Source organism: Macaca mulatta, chromosome 4, assembly GCF_049350105.2.
Source record: "Macaca mulatta isolate MMU2019108-1 chromosome 4, T2T-MMU8v2.0, whole genome shotgun sequence".
NCBI classification, from domain to species: domain Eukaryota; kingdom Metazoa; phylum Chordata; class Mammalia; order Primates; family Cercopithecidae; genus Macaca; species Macaca mulatta.
The window spans coordinates 115,455,502-115,471,827 of NC_133409.1; the positions used below are offsets into that span (position 1 = coordinate 115,455,502).

The window sequence follows — 16,326 nt, forward strand, 5'->3', positions numbered from 1 at the left end:
CCATCTGTCTTGAAGAAAAGAGAAGCGATTGAGGAATTTAAAATCAAATAGTTTTAAGCTGTTAGAGAATTTTAAGCCATCCAAGCCCACCTGGATGCTGTCATGATTTAGAGGTTTTACTCCACTTGGAGAAGGTAGAGGCAATGAGACCAGCTCTCAGATGACTTCAAATATATAGGTTCAAATTGACAACTGTCTAAACTAAGGCAGTGACAGTGAAGACGGAGAGGATTTGTGGGCTGCAGGGATGTAGAACTGATATGATTTAGAAACTGTTTAGATGAGGAGGATGAAGAAGAAAAAACATCTAGGATTATTTTTAGAGATTAGTTTTGGACGTTATACTTTTGTGGTAGCCAGGAGACTTCCACGTGGAGATACTAAAAAATAATGGGATGTACCAGCCTGGAACTCAGGAACAGTGTCTGAGTTGAAATAAAAAACTGGCATTCATTAATCCATCCAGCATATAGGGGGCAGAAGAAAAGCTGTTAATGGAGACAAAAAGATGGCCCCAGGCATAGGAGAAAAAACCCAATGTCGCTAAACCAAGAGAATAGGGAGTTTCAAGAAGACAGCAGTCAATGCTATACATTCCTGTGTAGCAGTAAAGTCAGATGAAGCCTAAAAAGTGCTCAGGGAATCTGTGATGCAGAGATTGTTGGGACCACAGAGAGTGCAGTGTCGGTGGAGCAGCTTGGACACAAACCAGACTCTCATAGCCTGCAGAGTTACCAGAACTACAAGAAATTGAATACTATTTTTTTTTTTTTTTCTAGAAGCTCGGGGTAAAGGATCCAGATAAACTAACTGGTTAGATGATCTTTATAGCACTTTTTACTAAACCATGAAATTATACTAACAAAATAGTTTCATATCAAGAAAAGTGGATATGCTTCCCCTGATTTTCTAACAGCCTGGATGTTAAGAAATCGAGAAGATGGAGTTCAGGTAGGTTCAGAACAGGATTCATCTGTCTGGACACTTGGCTTGGGATGTTCAAGCAGACACTACTGTTATGGCCATCTGTGTAATAAACAAGTCGGTGAGGTGTGTGGATGATTACCAGCCTCCCTCATCTCTTGGTTTGTGGTGATGATGGTGTTAGGAATATAGACTATGAACTACTCATCCAAATGCTGAAACCAGTCATTCGAAACAGTAGAAAGAAGGAAATCATTATCTACAGGCGAGTAAAATAATCCTTAGGTAAACACACAGAAATAAAGAGTGACTTTTTAAAGGGACAGTCATCGTATGGTTTACTCACAGGTGGTCCCGGGGGTCCTGGTTTTCCTGGAGGTCCTGTTTTCCCTCGTCTTCCCTTGAAACCAAAGAAGAACAGATGATAAATACTGTGACTCCATTACATTTTAATATCAAACAATATTAAATGGGAATATTGAACACATTAAAAATGAACAGAAAGTTAAGAAACAATTCCAATTCCTCATGACTTTTAAACATCAATTAATTTTAAAAGTTGTGGGCCAATTTTTAAGAACCATAATGAGAAGTATAGTACCTGAAATGAATAAATCTTAACTGTTATCAGCAGTCCTTTAAATGCTATCTACCTTGGTTCTTTTTTTTTTTTTTTTTTTTTTTTGAGACGGAGTCTGGCTCTGTCGCCCAGGCTGGAGTGCAGTGGCCGCATCTCAGCTCACTGCAAGCTCTGCCTCTCGGGTTCACGCCGTTCTCCTGCCTCAGCCTCCCGAGTAGCTGGGACTACAGGCGCCCGCCACCTCGCCCGGCTAATTTTTTGTATCTTTTTAGTAGAGACGGGGTTTCACCGTGTTAGCCAGGATGGTCTCGATCTCCTGACCTCGTGATCCGCCCGTCTCGGCCTCCCAAAGTGCTGGGATTACAGGCTTGAGCCACCGCGCCTGGCCATTACCTTGGTTCTTTAGCAAAGTAATATAAAGTATATGAAAGATGGTCTAAGACGGGTATTTTATCTGATGATTCTGTGGTTTTGGATGCAATAACAAGTACATCTGTCATCTTAAGTTGGTGTTCTCCAAGAGGGCCCTGAACTGTAATTTTATATGAGTTATTTGAGGGTGAGATTGGGTGTTAAACATGCATATTCCTGGACTTCATCCTAGACTTCATGGTTTAGAATCTCCGGGGTGGGAGCCACGAATCTGCATTTTTATGCTCACTAAAATTTGAAAAGCACTGCCCTAAGCCCTATTGTAATTACATATACTGTGTGAAGCACATCAGCTCTTTTCTTCCCTTAAGGTGGTTAAGTTGTTTTTATAAGTGAACTGAAATGTGTAATTCTTGCATGTTAATCTTCATTATCACAACCGAATATTAACTCTCTCAAGTTCACAACTAGCTAAATTCCAATCGCAAGATGTTGTGCTAACATCTCTTGTACCTGTGAATCTACTAACATTTTAAAAGCATTTCATTAGATATTATAAAGTTATTTTCTTAAACATTTTTTATTTTTTAAATTTTTAACAGAGGGAAGTAAGCTTAGGTATTGAAAGCATACATTTTGAATGAGAAGCATTTTATGAGCATATGTTTTCTAAATATGTTCACTCTATTTCATTGTTACTAACAATTCTATTTGATTATCATATTGGTAAACTGTCAGTACATATTAAGGCTTATTGATGCTTATAAAGTAAAAATATTAGGTTGATCTTTTCCATGCTTTTTTGGGGGAGAATTATAAATGTAGGCACAGAAAGGCTCATTTTATTCACCAATTTTCTTGCTCTGAAAATGTCGGGCAAAGTTGCCTGATTCCTCTGATTTTCATCTAGTCTTGGAGTGGGACAGGAGGTCTAAATGCCAGTTGAAACAGGAGAGTAAGTTTTCAGAGATCAACAAGCAAATACAATGTTGTGATTGGATGAGAAACGTGTCCATTGTTTCTGAAGGGAAATTAAGGTGATAACATCAAAGACTTCATATGAAAACAGCATCCTTGTCTATAAATAGCCCTAGTTAACATCTACAGAACAGATTTAAAATTTTTTAAAAATTAAAAACATAGGCTGGGCGCAGTGGCTCATGTCTGTAATCCCAGCACTTTGGGAGGCTGAGGCAGGCAGATCACCTGAGGTCAGGAGTTCGAGACCAGCCTGGCCAACATGGAGAAACCTTGGTTCTACTAAAAATACAAAAAAAAATTAGCTAGGCATGGTGGTGTGTTCCTGTAATCCCAGCTACTGGGGAGGCCGAGGCAGGAGAATGGCTTGAACCTGGGAGGTGGAGGTTGCAGTGAGCTGAGATCGCGCCACTGCACTCTGGCCTGGGAGACAGAGACTGTCTCAAAAAAAAAAAAAATTAAAAACATAAATATAATTATTAATAGTAGTGTTTTTCTCTTATCTTTCATCTTACAGATCTAAACCATGCAGTTCTTTTGGAGGATTGTAAGATTGAAATGAACATATAATTTAATATTCTGTATACTTAAAACAAGTTATACACATGTATGCCGTGTTCTAGTCTTGCAGTTTACATTTTCTGAAAATCAATATATTTGGTATTTTAGTAAATGTAAGTAAATTAGCCTCTGAGGACTAATCAATGATAAAAAGTTTACTTAGAAGGTGGAAGCACTGTAATTTATTAATTCACAAGAATACAAAGAAACTAAATAAATGGTATCTAAGTAAGTGATTGGTTCTTTCTTTAAGCATACATTCGGTTGAGGTAAGTTAAAACCATAGGATCAACTTTAGTTTACATTCCCCATTCTTCAAAGGAGACATGTGTATTGATTTGGGCAGGAAGCAGGGAAAATGAGGCTATTGATTAACTTTTATCACAGAGTTAATGTTGAAACAAACCAAATATCAGATATTGTAACATAACATTGGCACATGTTAAGATGAGGAGTAAAAAGCATCCAAGATTCAGGATATGGTGAGGGCAAGCATCCAGATTCCTGCATATCACTGCTGATTTCAGCCAGCCTTGCCATTGTCAGAGTGTCAGAGTGTCAGTGTGGATGCTGGAAGAGGGCAGAGAGAAGGCTCATTTTGCTGAGTGGACATGCAGGTAAAATATTTTTGAGGGTTGTTAAGTAATTGGAACATATTGTGTGCACACAACGTTAGCCAGCACATATTTTCACATTAAACCTGGTTTCTAGGCTTGAACTTTCCTAAATCAGATTTGAACAATTTTTAAAGATGTGCTATACAAAGCAATGCAGTTACCTTTTTGTTAGGCTTACCACCAAATACATACAGATTGATTATCATCTGTCCAAAAGTGGCTGGAACCAGAAATGTTTTGGAATTTTTTTTATTTTGTAATATTTGCATATACATAATGAGATATCTTGGGGATGGGCCCCAAGTCTAAACATAAAATTCGTTTACGTTTCATATATACCTTATCCACATAGTCTGAAGGTAATTTTATGCACTATTTTAAATAATTTTTTGCATAAAACAAAATTGTGACTGTGTTTTGACTGCAACGTGTCATGTGAGGTCAGGTGTAGAATTTTCCACTTGTGGTGTCATGTTGTTGCTCAAAAAGTTTTGGATTTTGGAGCATTTCAGATTTCGAATTTTCAGATTAGGGATGCTCAATCTGTACGAGAAACAAGATTTACCTTGGGAGAAACTCTTGACACTAAAGTCTCAAGTGTAAGTGACTTGTGGAGGACAGAGGAGAGGGGTGGACGGATGATAAATGTAGGTGGAAGCTTTAGAGCATAAGAGAGTTATGGGTCCAGGCGGGGCACAATTTCTTTTTTTCTCAATCTTTTTTTTTTAGAGACAGGGTCTCACTATGTTGCCCAGGCTGTCTTGAACTCCTGGACTGGAGTGATTCTCCAGCTCTGGCCTCCTCCCGAAGTGTTGGGATTACAGGTGTGAGAAATGGCAACTTTCTTAGGGGCCACATTTCTATCAACATAATAGTCCATGTCTACTCCCAGACATCATTGTTCTTCTTTCCAAGGAGCCCTGGGAATTAACTCCCTTTTCTTGTTTCCCTTCTTCAAGGCCCCAAGCTGCACCGAATACCGCCATACAGTCTCCTGTTCCTTTGAAGGATCATCTGTCTTCTACTTAAAAACATTAGGGAAAGGCAAAAGCCTACCTAAGAGCTAACAACACTCTTTGGTCTTGGCCACAGAAGCAAGATACTGAAGGGAACGTCATTGTCTGAAAAGTGTCACAATAAGATGCACACATTGTGCCACCACTGTGGCTCTAAGGCCTGCCACCTTCAGAAGTCACCCTGTGGCAAATGTGGCTGCCCTGCTAAGCACAAGAGGAAGTATAACTGAAGTGCCAAGGCTTAAAGATGAAATACTACCAGGACTGGTCGAGCGAGGCACCCGAACATTGTATCCCGCAGATTCAGGCATGGATTCTGAGAAGGAAAAACGTCTAAACCCAAGAGGGCAACTGTTGTAGCATCCAGTTTATCTTAAGAATTTCAATGATTAGTCACACAATAAATGTTCTGGTTTTTAAAAAAGGAGCTAACAGTAGATTTTTGGTAGGGCGAATTTTACTACTTAAGCTAGGACATTTTGGGGGAGTATTTTATGAATAATTATGCCAAGAAAACAGGCATAAACCACAACTCCCTTCCTAGGACTAAAATCAGATTCCCCCACTTTTCAGAGGAAAATCTAATCTGCGAATCTTTGTTCATAGGAAACAAAGACATAAAGTGTCTCCAATTCTTCCCGTGGTGCAAGAAATCAATGATGAACCATTATGTGTACAAGGTATCCTAATTAGTGGCCAGAATGCCTCACACGAAGCATTCTTCGTGTGGATGAGGATACCTGGGGCCAGGGCCTGCGGAGGTTGATAGCAGGCCCAGGAAGAAGGCTCCCGATGCCAGTGGGAGGAATGTTTGCACGTTTGCTTTTACTTCTATCTCTGGCTGTTTTGGTCCATTCATTACAGGGCTCTGTCTAGACCCAAAAGTGAGACAAAAGGTGGGGACTTGGGTGTGGGTGGAGGGAAAATCCTGGAGATAAGTCAGATATCTGCTGAGCTGGAAGAGGTCTTCCTGGTTAGGGTGGCTATTCTCAGGTAGCCATTTGTTCAGAAGCAACTCTGATAAATTAGTGCTTGGGTGAACTTTCAGATGGATAGAGATCTACTGTTTCAGCATTATTATAACTGGGCTTATCCAACATTTTCCTGAAAACTGTGGTATAAAGTGCAAAGCACAGATTTACTCTATCAAGTTGCCCTGGAAACCTGAAAGTGCTCAATATGTCAGTTTTCTGTTTGGCAACTGTGTGGAGATTATTACACAACACTTTAGATATCTGCCTAATGATCTAAACCTAGGACTGCTCAAACCTGACCATGCATGAGTGTCACCTGGAGGGCTGTTTAAAATAGATTGCTGTGCCTCACTCGCAGAATTTTTTTTTTTTTTTTTTTTTGAGACAGGATCCATGCTGGTCTCAAACAATCCTCCTCAGGATCAAGAGGTGGAAGTAACCCAAATGTCCATCAGTGGATGAATGGATAAACAAAATGAGGTACATATATATAATGGAATATTTTCAGCCTTAAAAAGGAAGATAATCCTGGCCCATGCAACAACATGGATGAACCTCAAGGACATTATACCAAGTGAAATAAATCAGTCATAGGAAACCTCAGGAGGATCATTTGAGCCCAGGAGTTCAAGACCATCATGGATCCTGTCTCAATAAAAAAGAGCTTAAAAAAGTTCTTTTTTAAACTTGATGCTTCCAGGATGACTTGCAGTGTGAGAGAACATTTATCTTAAATTACACTTTTGATTTATAAACACCTGGCCCTCTTAGGAGCACTAAGAAGGGAAGAATGCAAATAATGGACTATTGGTACTTATATGACAGATGGTTTTTGTTGTTGATGAGGATGATGATGATGAAGATGAAGTTAGAGTGGCAATTGGACTTAAAGGATGGTATGCAGCCCCCAAACCCACTAATGAAACATGCATTTAAGTACTCTCTCTAAACTGTCAGGTCATGATAACACAGCTAGCCCCTCTCCTGAGTAGCTGGGATTACAGGAGTGTGCCACCTGCTTGGCTATTCAGAGTTCTGGATTCAGTAGGTTTGGGGTGAGATCTGAGAATCTGCATTTCTACCAAGTTTGCAGTAATGCTGATGCTGCTGGTCTGGGGACCATGTTATGAGAACCACTACTCTAAAACTAAAGCTCTTATTTCATATTTAAAGTCAGGCAATCTTGTAGAGCACCTTATGTCTTGTAAGTCTATATCTTGTAGCTCAGAATAAAAGAATTCAATTTGTTTTGTGATTATGTGGAACTTTGAGAATAAAATGCTCATTGTCAAGTTCAAGGGCACCTGGATTGGAAAATCTCTGTGCCCCATTTTTTCTCTTATAGAATCTTTTTGTGCTAAGATTTCATTGATGTAAAATGGTACTTATACTTTGCAACAACTTTGTTAAAGGAATAAAAAGATCACTTGTAAAATTCCTACTGCATACACCCAGTAGGATGGCTACTAACAACAAATCCGAAAACAAGCGTTGGCGAGGACATGGGGAAATTGGAACACTTGTGCAAGGTTGATGGGATTGTAAAATTGTAATCCTAGCACTGTGGGAGGCTGGGGAGGGTGGATTGCTTGAGGCCAGAAGTTTGAGACCAGCCTGGGCACCATGGCAAAACCCCATTTCTAAAAAAAATTACAAAAATTAGCTGGGCATGGTGTCATATGGCATATGCCTGTAGTCCCAACTACTAAGGAGGCTGAGGTGGGAGGATCACTATGACCCAGGAGGCGGAGGGTGCAGTGAGCCGAGATGGCACCACTGCACTCATGCCTGGGTGACAGAGTGAGACCCTGTCTCAAAAAAAAAAAAAAATACAGTTACCATATGGTCTAGCAATCCCATTTCTGGTTATATACTCCAAGAATTGGAAACAGTTTTAAGAAGAGATATTTGCATACCCATGTTCATAGCAGTATTATTCTCAATAGACAAGAGGTGGAACTAACCCAAATGTCAACCAACAGATGAATGGATAAATAAAATATTGTACAAACATACAATGGAATATTTTCAGCCTAAAAAGGGAAGAAAATCCTGTCACATGCAACAACATGGAGGAACCCTGAGGACATTATACGAAGTGAAATAAGCCAGTCACAGAAAACTAAATACTCTATGATTCCAATTATATGAAGTATCTAAAGAAGCCAAATTCATAGGACAGAAAATAGAATGGGAGTTACCAGCGATTGAAGAAAAGGAAGAGGAAAAAAAAGGGTTGTTTAAGGTTTATAGAGTTTCAGTTTTGCACGATGAAAATGTTCTGGAGATCCTGTCCACAACAATGTGAACATACTTGACACTACTGAACTGTATACTTAAAAGTGGTAAGGATGGTAAATTTTATGTTATACATTTTTTACCACAATTTAAAAGAAAACAACTATTTTTACCAAAATGTCCAGTACATGGTAGTTCTAATAAGTATTAGTTCCTTTCCTCACTGCCTTTCCACTACCCTCTCTCCAATTCTCCATTTTTTATATAAAAACGTTGGATAATGTCTCTAGGAAAACCTCCAAAATATGTAGTGTGCATCCTTTAGAAAAGCATAATCACCTTTTAACCGTGGATATAAGTTTGTTTAAAAGTCTAAAATAACAATCAAGATACCCATTAGAGGTAGAAATAAAAAAAAATTTTGGTTTATTCATAAAATGGAAAAGTATATATTTGACAGCAAAGAAAATGAATGAAATTGAACTACATGCAACAATATAAATGTTTCTTATAAACATAATGTTGATCAAATTACACAAAGAACAAAACAGGCAAAACTAATCTATCCTATTAGAAGTTATAATGGGTTACCCACGTGGGAGTGGAAAGTGAAAGCATGAGAGGAGTTTCACAGGGTTATGATGTTCTGCTGCTTGAACTACCTGGTGGTTGCATAAGTGTGTTCATTTTACGAAAAAGCATCAAGCTGTACCCTTATGACATACACATTTTTCTGAATCTACATTAAATTTCAATGTAACTTTAAAAAATGAAACCAGGAGATTCCCACAATGGAATGATTTTATTTGCATGATCTAAAACCTTGATTCCACTTGCATTTTCTGTGCACAAGGACACAGAGGGTCACTATTAACAGCAAGAAAAAAAGAGACAAGTCTATTTAAATAAATGACATCTACAAATTTTCAACAGTAAAAATAATCTAATGCTTCCAGGATGACTTGCAGTGCGAGAGAACATGTATCTTAAATTAGACACTTGATTTATAAACATTTGACCCTCTTAGGAGCATTAAGAAGGGAAGAATGCAAATAATGGACTATTGGTATTCATTTGACAGATGGTTTTTGTTGTTGATGAGGATGATGATGAAGATGAGGTTACAGTATTAATTGGACTTAAAGGATGGCACACAGGCCCCAAACCCACAAAATGAAACATATGTCTAAGTACTCTCTCTAAGCTGTCAGGTCACGGTAATTCAGCTGACTCCTCTCAAACATTCCTGTTTTCATAAGTGTATTTTGCACACTCTTAGGCATCAGCTTGGCCTAAACAAGGTATCAAGGAAATGTCAAGAAAGAGGAGACAGGGCCTTGACTGGCACACACAACTGTGAATGAGGTGTTAATTACACAGGAAAACATTACAGACTATCTGGGAAGTTAGTTTTCTTTTTTTACTTTGTGAACGGAAATAAGATTTATGTCTGATGTAAAGAATTACATTTTGAACTCAAGGATATGCGTAAAAATGAGAATGGAATACTTACAAGAGGGGTGCATAATATTTTAAGTACATTTTATTTCTTACTAGATTTAAAAAATGTATCTATGACAGTAACAACACTAGTCGTAAAGGTCTCATTACTTCAGGGATCCGACAAGTGACTCTGGTAAGGACATGAGAAGAAAATGCAATTCAGCATGAACAAATGACTTGAACTAGGTTCTGAGCTAAGGAAAGATGAACATCATTGAGGTTGGGATCTTAACATTTTAAAATTATTTAATTCCACTATTTGCTCATCTCTCTGCCCCTTTCCTTTTTATGCCCCCTTGGATGGACTCTATCTGTAACTAATGTGGCTTTTCAAAGCAAGTTAGAAGTTGTGACATCATTATCTAAACCTCTTGAGCTACAATTCAGTAAATGATAATCTGAATAAATGATTTGTTAAAACATTAAAACAGGATTAACATTTCCTTGATGTGGGTATCCTGGTCATTCACAATTTAGGTTATTTTGCTGTTATAATTTTTGAGCTTCTCTTCTTCTCACTACCAAGTCAGACTCTGTAAATGTCCCATTTACTTGTTGCTTTTCCCTTTGGCATGTGGATCTTCCTAGTTCTTTTCTGCTTGCCTGATTTCTGCTTGCCCTCACGTCTCTCTACCCTGATTCTGAGGCCAACCCAACCCTTCCGTTTAGATTTGTTGGAATGCCTAACTGCCTTCCAAACCACCAACTCTCTAAGGCCCGGATTCTGACTCTGTTTTCTAGGCCTGTCATTGCCAATATTTGCCAAGCCACTTGATGCGTCTCAGTATCATGGGTGGGGCAGTGGTAGGGTATGACTAAACAATTTCCTGAATATACTGTGATGTATTTTAACATCTTTGTGCCACATGAAGCTGGTGGAAGCTGCAAGTTCATTGTGAAAACTTTCTTTCCTCCATATTTGGATGTTCACAAGCAGCACACTCCCAGACTGGATAAGGGGAATTTGGCCTTTATATACACTGCCTTCCTGTCTGAGAATTATGCCGTCAGGCTTCCACATCTCTAAAACATTCCACTTTCACAACACCTCATGAATGAAGACTTTTCTCCTTCACTTTTATTATGGGAACTATTATATTTGTAAGTTTAGAGTCGACAAAATTGACATGCAGAGGGACAAATAATGCATATAAAATGATGTCTTATTTAATAGAAATGTTAAAATAAAAATAATGTAGTGAAGTTCATCTACAAATTTCAGACAGGTCAGAGGCTAGGCCAGTGAAACAGGAACAAGCTCAGCATTACCAGTGAGCATTGGAACAAATAATCATTAGTAATATTTCATATCTTGATTTCAATTAAGGTAAAGTGACAGGACATAGTTTTGGTATTTCTAGTTACATAATCTAAAAGACATACTCAAGGGGTAGAATTCTAGAGCTACATTTTCAATGTCCAGGATTGAATTGACTAGTACGAAATAAGTTCACAGAACTACAATCAATAACTGCCTGACAAATGAAGAGAATTCTAGAGGATCAGTGAGACGGAACTGTAAAGGTCACCCAATTTTGAAACGGAAAAATTTTCCTTATGTAATTCTCAACTAATTGAAGTGAATTTAATGGATTAAATTGCATTTTGATACTTAAGTGCTGATTTCAGAAAAAATCCCTATAAAAAAGATGTGAGTAAATTTTATTTGGCAGAGATTTACTGTCTGTTTTACCTGCTGTGTTGGGGAAAACAGATTAAGATGATTAAGACCTAGACTTGCCTTCATGGTAGAAGAGAAGGGACAATTATTCACAACAGGTATTTAGACAGACTTGTTCATTTGGTTATAGATGATCTCAGCACTTCCAGTTTCCCTTTGGAGTGGAGGGATCATGGGGATAGGAGGAAAATGTGGGTACAAAAAGTCATCTACACAACTTCAGCAACAACCTGGGACGTTATACCCCCTGAAAAGTCCTCAAACAGGGGATAGCTTTCCCTGGATGCACCTGCAGTAACCTGTCTTAGACGTGTGTGTGCTCTTTGGTTCTCTTCTCTTCTGATACTTATCCTCAACCTTTAGATCAAGCGTATTCAGAAGGCATTTCCCAGCTCACCACTTCTTTTTCTTGCATGATAGATTTAAATATTGGGAAAATGTATTGATGACCTTTAAAAACTGAACACTTAGGACATACTATTGTGCAAAACTGAGAGTATTTTTCTTTATTTGAATACCAGTTTTCGCTTCCTTAAACTTAACATCCAATGTCATTTGAAGCTGTAACTGGGTAAAAGTAATTCAAAGTCTGTCCTTTACAAGCTACCTTCTCTCAGCTCCCATCAGATTCAACATTTCCCAAAATAAGGTTAAGGTTTCCTGGGAAAGCTGGTGACCCAGTTGGTCCTGCCAACAGCAATTGTTGGTCAGTTGCCAGATTCTTTTTATGTTCTTTGACTTTTTCTCTGTTCACCTCTAGGGAAGTATCCTATAGGCAGAAACCCTAATAACATCTTGTTCCCCCGATTCTTGCTACATCTAGTACATATGCATTTACATTTACAAAACTCACATAACCAGTTCAGCTTTCTCAACTAATAAATTTTCCATTGTGACTTTTAAACTCTTTATTTGTTCACCTGCTGGCTTTTCACTATGTTTGTATAGGATATTTTCCCCACTTTCAGCAGGCATGTGCCCAGAATTGTTCATAAATTAATTCAAGAAGCATTTATGAAGTCCCTATTGTGGGTTAGATGCTTTACCATGCTCTGGAAATACCTTGAATTCTGTCTCCATAGAGCTTATATACCAGTGAGGACAATAATAGTAACAGATGCCAAATATCATTCAAAGAAAGTTACACATATTGTTCATTTAATCCTAAAAATATATTTGAGGTATTCCCATTTTAAGGAAGAGGCAAATTAGTGACAACATAACTTGCCCAACGTTATGGGACTAGTAAATAGCAGAGTTAAGACTTGAATCCAGGCAACTTGGCTGTATCGTCTGTGACCATTACCACTATGCTATACTTATTGCATCTCTAAGAACTAAACAAATAAAGATATGAATTTTGGATAGTCATAGGAAATACAGAAAAATAAAGCAGGTTAAGGGAACGCAGAGTTATACAGGAAGGTGTGCTCTTTTAGACAGAAAAATCAAAGAAGGCCTCAGCAGAAACCTGAACCAAGTGAGTCCACGGATCATGCAAGGTCTGAGAAAGAGCATCCAGTAGAGGGAACAGCAACAACAAATTCTTCAAGGAATAGTAAGAAACACAGGTTGCTAGAGAAGAGCAAGTGTGTGGTTGGGTGGCAGGCAGGCCAGATTAGGCTGGGCCTTGTAGATTATGGTGAGCGCTCTGAGTTTCATTACTGTCATTGTGATGGGAAGCCATTAGGAGTTTTGTCTTAAAAAGGTCATATTATATAGGTTGGTATAAGCACCTGCTTAGGTAGAGAATAGCCCAGAAGGTAAAACTGCCACCAAATTCATCATTTAATACAGAAGCTCAATAGAACTAATTTTAGGTTATCTGTTTTAGATCGCTTATAACACTTTCTTACATGTGTGTAGAGTTGATTATATGTACATTCATCTCTTGGTATCTGTGGGAGATTTGTTCCAGATCCCCACTGTCCAATACCAAAATCCATAGCCATTCAAGTCTCTTATATAAAATGGTATAGAATCTGCATACACCCTCTCATATACATTAAATCATCATTAGGTTGCTTACAATACCTATAACGAAAATGCCATGTAAATAGTTGTTATATTGTAATGTTTGGGGAATGATGACCAAAAACAGTCTGTACATCTTCAGTAAGATGTAACCATATTTTCTTTTCAAATATTTTCAATCCATACTTGGTTGAATCTGCAGATGTGAAACCTACAGATAAAAACAGCTGACCATAAAACATTTCCAAGTGCAAATCTTTTTTTTTTTTTTTTTTTTTTTTTTGAGATAGAGTCTTGCTCTGTCACCCAGGCTGAAGTGCAGTGGTGTGATCATTGCACACTGCAGCCTCAACCTCCTGGGTTTAAGTATCCTCCTGCCTCAGTCTCCCAAGTAGCTGGGACTACAGATATGTGCCAGCATACCTAGCAAATTTTTAATTTTTTTGTAGAGATGGGTGTCTCTAGGTTGCCCAGGCTACAAAATATTTTTAACCTTACATTAACATTTTATGTTACTGAATATAATATCTATTATTCTCTGATATTTACCCAGCCCATTGTTTTTGGCTGGAAAAAAAAGACATACAGTATAAGGAAGTGAGATCTATTTCATCCTTCATTATAAACTATAGTTTTTAAAACAGAGAAGGCTGCATTGTGTAAGTAATCCTACAAGACTTATAAAAAGATATTAATAATTTAATGAACTTGTGCTCAAGGGAGAAAAGTGTTCTTGAAACATGTCAGGATGAATTTTCAAGGGAAAGGCCTAATTAGCAGTGTCTGAAGCATATGTCATCACATTTAGAAAACACGAACTAGTCCCTGTGGACAGAATGGTAAGTTGGATTTTGAAGCATTAACTACTCCAGTTAATATGTATGATTAACGAGCAATATGTCAGTCTGCTGGCCTAACTCAAGTGAAAGAACTTGTAGGAGAAACAAGGATGTTTAAACTCATCCACAGAAATATGCAAATTTAGTTTATTGTCTCATTTATATTATGATCAACCAATAACTTAGAGATCTTGTGGGAAATAATGCCATAGTTTGGGCTCTTTTAAAATATAGAATCAAAGCTATGAAGATGCCCTAAAAAATACATGCCTAACATATCTATCTTTTTCTTACACATAACAAAGTATTTTTACCAGATGATTATTTGGAAAAAGTCAAATTGAAGAAACATGATTTAAATCCATTCAAAAGAGAAAACACACGTAGGCAAAATCCATTTGATGTCAAGATCTCCAGAGGCAAAGAGAAAAAGCCAGTCACTTGTCTACGGGATTCTAAACATAAAATTACATGGCAATATTCACACGATCATTTAGATGTTTGAGCTCCTAAAGACAGACTCTTAATTTAAATCTTTCAAAATCAACAATAACTAAAACTACAGGAGCTAATGTTGGAAACAAACAAAGTTACAGATTTGTTTACTACTTTAATGAGAAATCAACTGCCACTTAGGAACACAAAAGAGTGGGAAAAATAAAGATAGTCTTGTATCAATGATAAGCATTTGTACATTTATTAAGTGTTTACTATATCCTGGATATTGGAGAATAAAGAGAAAATTATACACCGATCTTGCCGTTGAGGAGCTCATAGTTTGGTACTAGAATATTTCTCTTCTTTCCTCAATATAAGTTTTGTTCTGCACCAAAAAAAGGGCTATTTAAAGAGATCCACAAAAGAGAATAGTAGTTCACCAGTATTTTCAAGAATTATAAGTCTGCATTAAACGTGGACATGAGTGGCTTTGGACAATTGGAGTAGCAATATTTCTATTTTGGCATACTTTGAATACTTGTTGCCCATAGTCATGTTTTCTATTTTAGAAGGGTGCAGATTATATTGAGGTGATACAGATTCTAACTCATATATTTATGAAACAAATTGATCATTGACTTAAAAATAAAAAGCAGGATAGAAAAAAAATGTGCATTGTATGAGAAGCCAGAGACCTGACCACTAGTATATCCCCTTTTATTTATTAATTAAGCGAATCTGAACAAATCACATAATCTCTCAGCCTGAGCAGTTTCTACCTTAGGAAAAAAAAGGAATAAAAATATACCTGCCTAAAGATAGTGGGCTAGAATGAACTCTCTGTAAAGGTGCTTCTGTGCAGAAGGTCCCAAGCATTCCCAGAGGAATTAAACTGCCTAGGGCCATGGAGAAGGTGGCCAAACACATTGAGATGTAGAGCCAGTGATCAATTACATTCTTGGCAAATATCTAAGAAAAATATACCCCAAATCCTCAGTTTGAAATTTAATGTTACTGAGGCCATCCTACTGGCCTGAAATAAAACCTTACATAGCATGCTCTCTCTAGTGCTGACACTAGTGTGTCATCATGGATAACTTATGGGACAGATGTGTCACAGAAATGTTTTTCAAATGGTGGCAACATATAGTCACCAGTTATCTCGCTCTCTTTCCCTCGTAGCACTGGTAAGAACTGGCAGTATGGCGATCCTTACCATTGCTGGCAAGGTTAGAACTGAAGTTTTCAGACTTGAATAAATTTGACCTAATGAGGCAGTATCTATAGCTTTGGCCTCTGTTTCTAAATGAAATGAATATTCTAGATTTTACAACAGACAAATGAGGGCCCTTACTCAGAGTAAAAGCTGAACTCCTTACAATGAATGACCTGCAGGACTGTGCTCTGCCTTTCTATGTGGACTCTCTTACCTCCTCTCACCTTCCTTCACCATTCTAGCCACACCGACCTCCTAAAGTTCCTTGAAATTTCTGTCTCAGACCTTTGCACCTGTTGCTTCCCCTACCTAGAAAGAGCTTCCCTCAGCTTTCCACATGGCCGTCATCTATTTTAGATCTTTGTTCCATGTTCAGCTTGGCAGCAAGGCTTTCTCTGACTTCCATACAACACTG

General features: G+C 37.9%; 1 protein-coding gene and 1 pseudogene across 2 annotated transcripts in view; one reads left to right on the plus strand and one right to left on the minus strand.

The window, feature by feature from the left end:
* COL19A1 (collagen type XIX alpha 1 chain) overlaps positions 1–16,326 on the minus strand; it is a 331,016-nt gene that overhangs the window by 113,888 nt on the left and 200,802 nt on the right. For both annotated transcript variants that reach the window (XM_015136650.3, XM_015136652.3), the window contains exon 16: positions 1,271–1,324. In XM_015136650.3, the coding sequence (XP_014992136.3) occupies positions 1,271–1,324 (54 nt within the window). The remainder of the gene's footprint in view (positions 1–1,270; positions 1,325–16,326) is intronic.
* LOC114677420 (large ribosomal subunit protein eL37-like) lies at positions 4,567–5,425 on the plus strand (annotated as a pseudogene).